Source organism: Gracilinanus agilis, chromosome 6 (assembly GCF_016433145.1).
Source record: "Gracilinanus agilis isolate LMUSP501 chromosome 6, AgileGrace, whole genome shotgun sequence".
NCBI lineage: Eukaryota > Metazoa > Chordata > Mammalia > Didelphimorphia > Didelphidae > Gracilinanus > Gracilinanus agilis.
Genome location: NC_058135.1, coordinates 290,625,564 through 290,634,651, shown reverse-complemented (window position 1 = coordinate 290,634,651; position 9,088 = coordinate 290,625,564). Strand labels below are relative to the sequence as shown.

Below are 9,088 nucleotides of genomic sequence, written 5' to 3'. Positions count from 1 at the left end.
AGCAGAGGCACCACAAGCCAGGCACATCAAGGTGGTCACTTCCCAGTGGCCTTCTGGGGGAAGATGGCTGACTACTTCCTGTAGCACACAGCCTAATGGTTCTGATCCCCTGGATTTCTGGGATCAAAGTCCAGGTGGCCTCACTTTAGCTGCCACATCTTTCTGGATGTCACCACTGGTTCCTTGGTGACAATGAGTTCAATCAAGACAATGACAACCAGGTTTCCAAACTGCAAATTGCCCCAAGTTTTATTCATAGTCCATACAAAAGGGGAAAGAAAAAAGTGAGGTTTTCTAACAGCCCCTACTTGGGGAAGATGGGGAGCTAGGGGCTGGCTGGGGTGTGCTCCTCAACATCAGCTCTGCTCACAGTCACCAGGAGGAGTTCGGACACAGAGCAAGTGCACTCTCCAGGAGCCTCACCTCAAAGGCGGCGTGCGGGCAGGGATGGGGTCGAGGGAGCACAGGGGAAGAAGGGGCTGACCTGTCCCCAGCCTCCCTCATCTCTAAAAAGAAAAAGGCGCCGCTGACTACAGCCATGGGCTGCTTCCTGTCCAGACGACCTCAAACACCGCGCACAAAAATCCAAGGGAGTTCAGGAAAAAGATAAAAACGTAAAGAGAAATTCCTGCTCAGTAAAGATGGGAGGCCAGGGGATGCGGATGGGAAGTGGAAGGGAGGGAGAGCCGACCGTCTGGAGCGTCTGGAGCCAAAGGCAAGACTTACTGCTGAGGCGGAGGAACAAAAGAAAAGGTTACTGCCGCAACACTACAAAGATTCGGCTGCCTGGGGCAGAACCACACTGGAGAAAGGGGAATCAAAACTCGCTCTTACAGCACGGGCCCCAAACTACCCCCACCTCCTTCTCGCTCCGCTCCCACCCACCCGCAGGACAGCCCTACAGGCGGCGCTGGTAGCCAGAGTGCATCTGCGCTGCCCGCAGGTACTCGCTATAGGAGCCCGAATAGCGAGCATAATCGGAATGGGCATCGGGCAGGCGACGGTAATCCAGCGAGGACTTTGTCGGCGAGCGGCGGAACGAAAGCTGCGAGTCTGATAAACGGCGGTAATCAGAGAGCTCGGCTAAGCGCCGGTTGGAACCATACCTGGTCGAGAGAAGAAGACAGTTGGTGAATGAGACAGTTGTCGGGGAAGGAACTCCAGATGGGTGGGGGGAGATGCCAATGGAGTCAGAGGACTGACTGTGAACAGACAGGCAAGTCTCCAACAAAGGGGTCTTATGTGAGTGCTTTCCACCCCCCCTTGGGATGCTGGTACAGGACAAGAAAATCAAGCCTAGGCTAAACTTGGGTGGGAGGAGAAAACAAACCCTTCACTGACACCTTCCCTTTTGGGTCCAGGCCTAAGATGACATGTGGCCACCATTCATTTCTACATCACAAAACACCTGGGAGGGACCCACAGTGAAAGGTCCAGGAGAGCAAAGCTCAGTTGCTTTGGAACGGCGAATGCCAGCAAGATTCCCAACTTCCCCCAGAGCAGACGCAGCATTGACCACCAGGGTGCTAGTTAAGATCTATGTGCCCACCCCAAACCCATAGCTATCACCACAGGCACAGCCATGTCACACGTGAGGGGACATTCAAGATGGTGGGAAAGAACAGGGACCCATTCACCAGCAAGGTACTCAGTGGCACATGGGCTGGCCCAGACAGGTACTGCCTCTCACAGCCTTAAGCGGCTGGCTCTAAAGCAAGCCATCTGCCCTACTTCCTATAGAAAACCCCATCTAAAATTCTCAAGAGGCTACAGAAAGACCTAACACTTGGCCTCGGGGCATCCCATGGAGCAGGAGGGGTATGTGGAGAGTGAGGAAGGGTCATTGGCTCTAACTCCCCTCCCATCCTAACCATAGCCCCGGGCCCAAGGCCCCAGCCAGGGGGCAGAGCCAGGGGGCATACAGTACCTTTTTGACATGATGGCGGCGGCCTTTTTGTAGGGATCATCGTAGCTGTCTCGGGGTGGGGAGAGGCGGGTACGCTCATAGGGCGGCGGGGTGCTGGTGGCGGCGTTGGCAACAGCCCCCTGGGACAGGGACAGGTAGGCTGCGGACGGCTGGCCTGCCCCCTCATAGGTGGCACCTGGCTGGCCTCGGTAGGAAGCAGCAGCAGGCTGGGGAGGCTGCTGTTGGGCAGTATAAGAAGAACCCAACGGGGCCGACGACTGAGTGCGATAGGGAGCAGCCAGGGCGGCTGCGGTCGGCTGGGCGCCATAGGCAGCTGCCGCCCCATAGGAGCCTGTGGCTGCAGCTGACTGAGCCCCGTAGGAGCCAGAGAGACCCATGGTAGCCTGAGCTCCATATGCATTCAGCTGTGCTGTGACAACTGGCTGGGCCCCATAGGAGCCTGCAAGGGGGCCGGCTGCCTGAGCTGCATAGGCGGCTGGCTGGGCAGCATAGGCAGCAGCAGTAGCCGGCTGAGCCACATAGGCAGCAGGCTGGGCAGAATAGGAAGCAGCTGGCTGGGCTGCATATGGGCCTGACTGGGCATTGTAAGAGGCTGCTGTGGGCTGAGCATTATAGGAGGCTGCAGTAGGCTGGGCGTTATAGGAGGCCGCCTGGGCCCCATAGGCAAGTGAGGATGTTGCAGGCTGGGCCCCATAGGAAGCTGCCTGAGCCCCATAGGAGGTCAGGGAGGAAGCTGCCGACTGGGCATTGTAAGAGGAGGCAGCAGCCCGCACCCCATAGGAAGCTGGCTGATTGCCGTATGAGGCAAGGGAGGAGGCCTGTGCCCCATAGGAGGTGAGAGAAGAGGCCGCAGCTGACTGGGCCCCATAGGAGGTGAGGGCCGAGGCTGAGGGCTGGGCACCCCCATAAGGACCAAGTGAGGAAGCTCCCCCAGGCTGAGAGCCAGGGCTAGCCAGCTGGGCCCGGTACGGGGCTCCCAAGGACACTGAAGGCTGTGCCCGGTAGGAGGCTGCCTGGGCTGCCATGGGCTGGGTCCGATAGGCGACGCCCAAGGAGGCAGAGGGTTGGGCTCTATAGGCCGCCCCCAGGGAAACTGAAGGCTGGGCTCGGTAAGTGGCTGGCTGGGCGGTCAGCGGGGTCACGTAGGAAGCTCGGGGAGGCGAGCGGCGCAGAGGACTGCGGTCACGGCCATAAAAAGGAGGGGAGGGCTGCCGCGGCCGCCCGTCGAAGCCAGTGGTGCTGTTGCCGAAGGCCTGCTGGTAATCAAAGGTGGCAGAGAAGCCACCAGTCCCAGGGAATGCGGTGTCGCCGGCCCCCGGCTTCTTGGCCTTTTCCCCAGGGGCCGCCAGGCCTGCTGGCCCCTTCTTCTGACCTTTGATGGAAAGCTCCACGTTGATGCGCTTGCCCTTCACCTCCTTGCCGTTGAGCTGCTCGATGGCGGCTTTGGCGTCCGCTTCCTTTTCCATGTGAACAAACGCATAGTCTGATAAAGCAGCAGACAGAGGGGTTAGCAGTTAGGGGGAGCAGGCCCTTTACCTCTCGGACACGTACACACGTGTACATACATACATACACACACAGACACTCTCCCAACAGCACGTCTTGGCCACTGCCAGTGACCTTCAGAGCTCCCCTCCAGGACTTGATGCCCAAGATACAAGGCTGCCAATGGCCCCAGGGCAGTGAGAGAAACTCCACTTAAAGGAAAATTGGGAATAAAAACCTTCCTAAGCTGCCAGACGAAAGGAGATGGGCTCTTTAAGTAAACAAGAGCCAACAAGCTCAGGCCCTAGAGGTCTTCAGATTTACAGCCACCATTCACCTGAGTTTATACTCAGGCATCAGCTTCCAAACCCTGGAAACTACTTGTTTTGCCTGAGGGATATTGAACCCAATGAAAGCCAGATTATCAGGTCAAACCAAGGTTTACTGGACAGGGTAGCCAACAACCAGCTATTTCAGGGATGAACCCACTGTGACTAAATCGATCATTTCTCACATTTGTGAGAATTTCTCACATTCTCACTTTACAAAACCCAGTCATGACCATCAATATATTCTGAACCTCACTAAAAGCCTACCAGGAAGCCGGGCAGTGATTACTGTCCCTAATTTATAGACTAAAAAAGTGCAGCCCAGACTTAAGACAGTAAATGAATGAGTGGCACAGCTAGACTTACACCCCAAGGTTTTCCTGCATCATCAGAGATATCAAAAAAGTCTAAAAGACCAACCCAGATCAAAACCTGGTGCTTCGTGCCCACATGCTAAGACTGGGGAAATTCCTGGAAGACTTTAGGTAGTCACTAAGTAAGCAAATCAGAGGATATGGAGAAAGTGTAGTAGATAAAACCCAAGCATCCTCTCTATCCAGGTTCAGCCCTTGAGGCCACACTGCTTCACTCACTATTCCTGTTCCTAAAACCTGGATTAAACAATTAATCATCCATGACCCTGACAGTTTGTCTTCAGGAGACTTGTCCCTGAGCTATGAAATAAGAAGGTACAATCAATGTGGCTGGAAACATATCTTTCCCCAAACCACTCGTTGCTCTTTCCTCCAGCATCCTCTTCTGGGGCATTCAGAGGGACATGTAACTTGTCAGCAGGGAAGAGATGAAATTAAGAGCAAATGCTAGCACCTGGGATGGGAACGGGCCTGGTTCAGGATACGACTCCCCCTGGCCCCATAACATCAGGGGCTGGGAATGGAAGGAAGGAAGGAGGCTAGAGAAGAAATTCTAGATACCAGTAGGCTGGCCCTGTTAAGATACAGGAACTAAGCTATATCACTGCCCCTAAATCAAGCCTTTTCTGGACCTGTGGCTGCCAGAGGAAGTCAAAGGGACCTCTTCTTACTACTAAGTTGTTCATAATGTCCAGGCACCTAAATGAATTATATTTAAGATCTCAAAGACAATAGTTTTTTCTGCTCAATAACAAGCACTTTAACTAAAAGAACCCCATTTATCCATGGAGGATCTCTCCCAAGTTGTTCTCCAGGAGCACCAGCAACCTCTTCTGTTCCTTGGAGGTAAAGGTAAGAACATCAAAACTCATTTGTAACAGGATGGGAAATACCTGCATTGGAAGCAATATGGACCGCCCAAAAGGCCTGTGGCCTGGGAGGAGGAAGAGGGTTTCAGAGGCAAGCCCAGCAACACCAATGACTCTGGGCAAGTCTCTTAACCCGTTTCCCCATCTGTCCACTCTGTCCTGAGCTTAATGGATATGGAAGCGCTTTGAAAAGTGTTATGTCATACAACACGTATAGGGTCTCTCCTGCTTCCTCAGTAAAACTGCCTCCAGACTCTTAACTCTCACTTGTTCTAAGAAAGCAAACAAGATACAAGACCCTTTGTACTTGCAATCTTAGAACCTAATAGAGTGTAACAGAAAGATAAACCAAAGTTGAAACAAACCCCTGCCTTCCTTCACATCCACAGCCAGGTCCAGTCATCCTTACTATCCAACCATGTGGACAAGGTGTCTTCCTCTCTCCTACAGAAGTACAACTTCTCCCACCACACACAGAGTCTAAGGGAGGAGGAAGGCACTCAAACCTGGCCTGAGAGAAGGTGAGGGCAGCAGAGACCATAAGTCAGGGGGGTGGGAAATGTCCTAGAGGAGAGAATTCCAGCTGTGCTGGAAGGGTGTAAGGAGAAATCAAAGAAATGAAACCTGAATGAGAACCACCTGAGTATCAAATTAGAATGAGGGAAAAATAACCAGTAAACATTGTGAAAAAGTGGGAAAAGGCATCAAGTCTAGGCTCCCTAATTTTGTCCACTTTTTGGATTAAGAGCCCAGACTGCAAAATATCTCAAAATCCAAGTAAAATTCCACATATAAAAATCAATTGGGTAAAGATATTTTGGGGGAGGGATAGGATTACAACCAAATCCTATTTACACAGGGGATTCCTGGGATGCAGATAAAAAGTAGATGCCCACTTGGCTCAGGGCACTACAGGCCCAACTAGTCTCAAGTACTAAAGAGCCTGGAAACACCTGAAGATTCAAGGATGACAAAGAACTCTATCTGGCCCTCCAAATTAATTATGGGATATGGAGAACTCTGTAGAAGACGGAGACTCTTTTTTGTTTAGAGAAAATAAGCAACCCAGATCCTATAGCATCTCCTCAAGGCCAGGAGATGTCAGTCATTGCATAATTCCCTCTGCTAGCAAAGCCCAGTGACTTATTCTTCGGAGGGTGCTAAGTGTAAAGTGGGAATAGCATCTCCTTAGGCTCCTCCTAGGCTTCTCCAAAGCTGAAGATGAGTCTTGAAGTTATAAAGGCAAACAGAAGTGCCCCACCTCTCTGGACAGTCAATGGACGAAGGCATAGAGGGGGCTCAATGCTGCCGCTGTAGGACACCAAGTCATGGATGGTCACCAAGCAATTTCCTCTTTCTTCCTGTACCTAAGCAAAAGGCTGCACTAAAGAAGGACCAACTCTCCCCAAATGGAATGTAAGCCTTCAGTTTTTGAGTGGCTAAGCCTAGAGTTAACATAGTAGGAGGTAATGGAAAATGGTTATCCTTTCTCTCTACATTACCTCCTGCCTTCCCCAATCCCCTATGCAAACCTGTTCTCAGTCAGAGGAAAAAGGCTTCAATGGAAGCCATTCACCCCTTCCTCCTGCCATCTGTATTTAACAAGCTCCCATTGACTTTCCTGATTAAAATGAACAATTTTTCAACAAAGAGAATCCTTACTCCAAATAAATACTTCCAAGATACATTCACATTCCTGCCTTTAAGTGCATGGGCACTCTCCAGGTGCTTCCAAAGGAAATCTCAGACACCTCCCCATCCCCAGTTCTTTTCCAGTCTACACAAGCAGTAGTGAGCGATGCAATTCTCTTCCCTCTGATACTTGGCTTCTGAGAAGGCAATGAGCAAAGAAGGTTCCTTGACAACATGTATTCCATAGCAATTCTAATCTCACAGAACCAAGTTTCTCAATTCTCAACTCAGAATCCACCCTGCAGAAGGAGCAGTTCTGCTGTTTGTTAGGTCAATTAAAAATAAATACTAGCCAAATCAAAATCCCCACTTTCTTTCTCAAAACAAAAGCAAATTGCAAACACCATAGCCTGCCCCAGAACACCTGGCAGAAGAACCTGGATCCGGATATTCCTGGACTTCCATAACCTGAGTTGAGGGAAATAGAATGCAATATTAATGCAGGATGAGAAGACTATTTCCTATTAAGGAAAAGAGGAGGGTCAAATTAAATTTTTAATCTTCCCACCCCTTACTAGAAGAAGCAGATCCGCCAAGAAGGAGCCTTCCTGGACCAGACCAACAGACCCAGAAAATGCATAAAGGGTTTGGTTCTCTCCCTAACATTTCTCTTGCTTGCAGACTCTAAACAGTCCCCAAACTAGGGACATAAAAGACCCTCACAATACATCCCTCCTCCTCCCTCTCTTCTGAGGTCCAAAGTAATCGTTCAGCTTCTGCGGGTGGAAAGGAATTAACCTGATCTAGTCTAGAAAGGATGCTGAGCTCCACAAGGCTCATGTCTCCTTTTCCAATTCCTGCGGAGGAGGCAGAACTCTGGACAAACAATCCAGTCTAAAATAGAGCATCAAATGGGGCTGCCTGAATTCAACAAGAACGTCAGCTGCATAGGAGAGAAGCTGAGGATTAGGCCACCCCAAGCGGATGTGCCTGGGAAAATAAACCGTTCGGGTTAAGTGGTCCCCCAAGACCTCTCTCAGTGGGGATGCCTGAGTGGGCCTCCTCCTTTAGTGAAAGGACGCCTAGCTCAGGGACAGGGAAAGCCTGCAAGGTGAAGGACAACAAAGAAAGGCCCCAAGCATTCCACCGTGACTTACAGCACGCATACCTCGTCCTGGGAGCTAGGCCCCAGCCTCAAGAATTTGGCAAAGTTCCTCGGTAGCCGAAGACCCATTCACTGTGTCTGTCCAACAACAGGGGTTTAAGGCGAGGAATGTGCAAGAGAACCTCGTCTCCCCGCACGTCCGTGGCTGCAAGGCTGGGGTCCGGGAAAGGCCCTCGGTGGAGGACCGGCTGTCTGGGAACGTCAGGACCCCGTTCCCTTCCGCTCCGGCGCGTTCGTCTGCAGCGGGCGGGCGGAAAGCCCTGACCTTTTACCCCTCGCCTCTGACCCACGTCCGCAGGGGCCGGAGGGAATGGGGGGTGGCCCCCGCCCGGATCCGGCGTGTCCCGTCCCTTTCCCGACTCTTTCCGACCGTTCGGCGACCGCCCCGCCCCGCCCCGGGAAGAGGGGGAGGGAAAAGGGGAGGCGCGTCCCCGCCGCGCACGCGCGCCCCTGTCCCCCCGCACGGGCACCGGTTTAAAGCGTCCTCCTCGCCGCCGCCGCCAACGCCGCCGGGCGCGGCCCCGACACGCGCCCCCACGGGTCCTGGCCCCCCCGAGCGCGCCCCCGCGTTACCTTTGACCACGTCACACTCGATGACGGGCCCGTGGCGCTCGAAAAGGCTGCGCAGCTCCTGGCTCGTGCACGCGGCCGACACGTTCCCCACGAAAATCTTCCAGGTGTTCAGAGGCCGCGGGCGCGACATCTCCACCACGAGGGCGCGCCCCGGCCGGAGCTCGTGGCCGTGCAGGGCCTCGATAGCGCGCAGCGCGCCCGCGGCCTCGCGCACGTGCACGAAAGCGAACTGCTTCATGACGGCGCAGCTCATGACGGTGCCGAAGCGCGAGAAAAGGGCCGCGAGCTCCTCCGGAGTCGTGTCCGCCCCGTCCACGTTCCCCACAAAGATCTTCATGGCGCCGCCGCCCCCGGCCAAGAGCCCGGACCCCCGCCTTTGCCTGAGCGACGAGCGAGACGTCCGCCCTGCCGGCCGTCCTCCCCTGGAATGGAGGGCGGACGAGAACCCAGCTGCGCAGGCGCAGCGCACCGGCCAATTGCAGCCAGCGCCCCGCGCCGCCGCTGGCCAATCGCAGAGCCGGAAGGGGCCGCGCGCGGGGGCAGCCAATCCCCGAGGCCGGGGAGCCCGCTCGCTGGGCAAGGGGAGTTCTGAGGTGGGGGCGGGGGCGGCACGCGCGCGCCCAACGGCCGCTCGCCCTTCTCCCCTCCTCCCCGGCCTACCCCTCCCGTTTCCCCTCCCCCGCCGCGGGGGACGACGGGTCGGGAAGCAAGCCGGGGGCGGGGGAGCGAGGCCT

The 9,088-nt window shown here is 54.3% G+C and overlaps 1 protein-coding gene across 3 annotated transcripts; it reads right to left on the bottom strand.

Annotated features, from left to right (window-relative positions):
• Positions 1-222: 222 nt before the first annotated feature.
• Positions 223-8,691, bottom strand: RBM14 (RNA binding motif protein 14). 3 transcript variants are annotated; one of them, XM_044682266.1, is made up of 3 exons: positions 8,355-8,691; positions 1,928-3,410; positions 223-1,106 (listed from the first exon to the last, which is right to left on the bottom strand). In XM_044682266.1, exons 1-3 carry the CDS (start codon positions 8,689-8,691, stop codon positions 899-901), a joined length of 2,028 nt encoding a protein of 675 aa, XP_044538201.1. In that variant the 3' UTR covers positions 223-898. The 3 variants fall into 3 exon arrangements, with proteins under 3 accessions (XP_044538201.1, XP_044538202.1, XP_044538203.1); XM_044682267.1 differs by having other exon boundaries at positions 993-1,106; positions 3,300-3,410; XM_044682268.1 differs by lacking the exon at positions 1,928-3,410 and having other exon boundaries at positions 993-1,106.
• Positions 8,692-9,088: the final 397 nt, after the last annotated feature.

Bases quoted from the DNA above. Each gene is read 5' to 3' on its own strand.
- RBM14 (XM_044682266.1), bottom strand. From the start codon at position 8,691: ATGAAGATCTTTGTGGGGAACGTGGACGGGGCGGACACGACTCCGGAG. The intron at 3,411-8,354 runs GTAACGCGGGGG...CTGCTTTATCAG, and splicing joins CGAGTGTGACGTGGTCAAAG to ACTATGCGTTTGTTCACATG. The intron at 1,107-1,927 runs GTACTGTATGCC...TCTCTCGACCAG, and splicing joins GCCGCCATCATGTCAAAAAG to GTATGGTTCCAACCGGCGCT.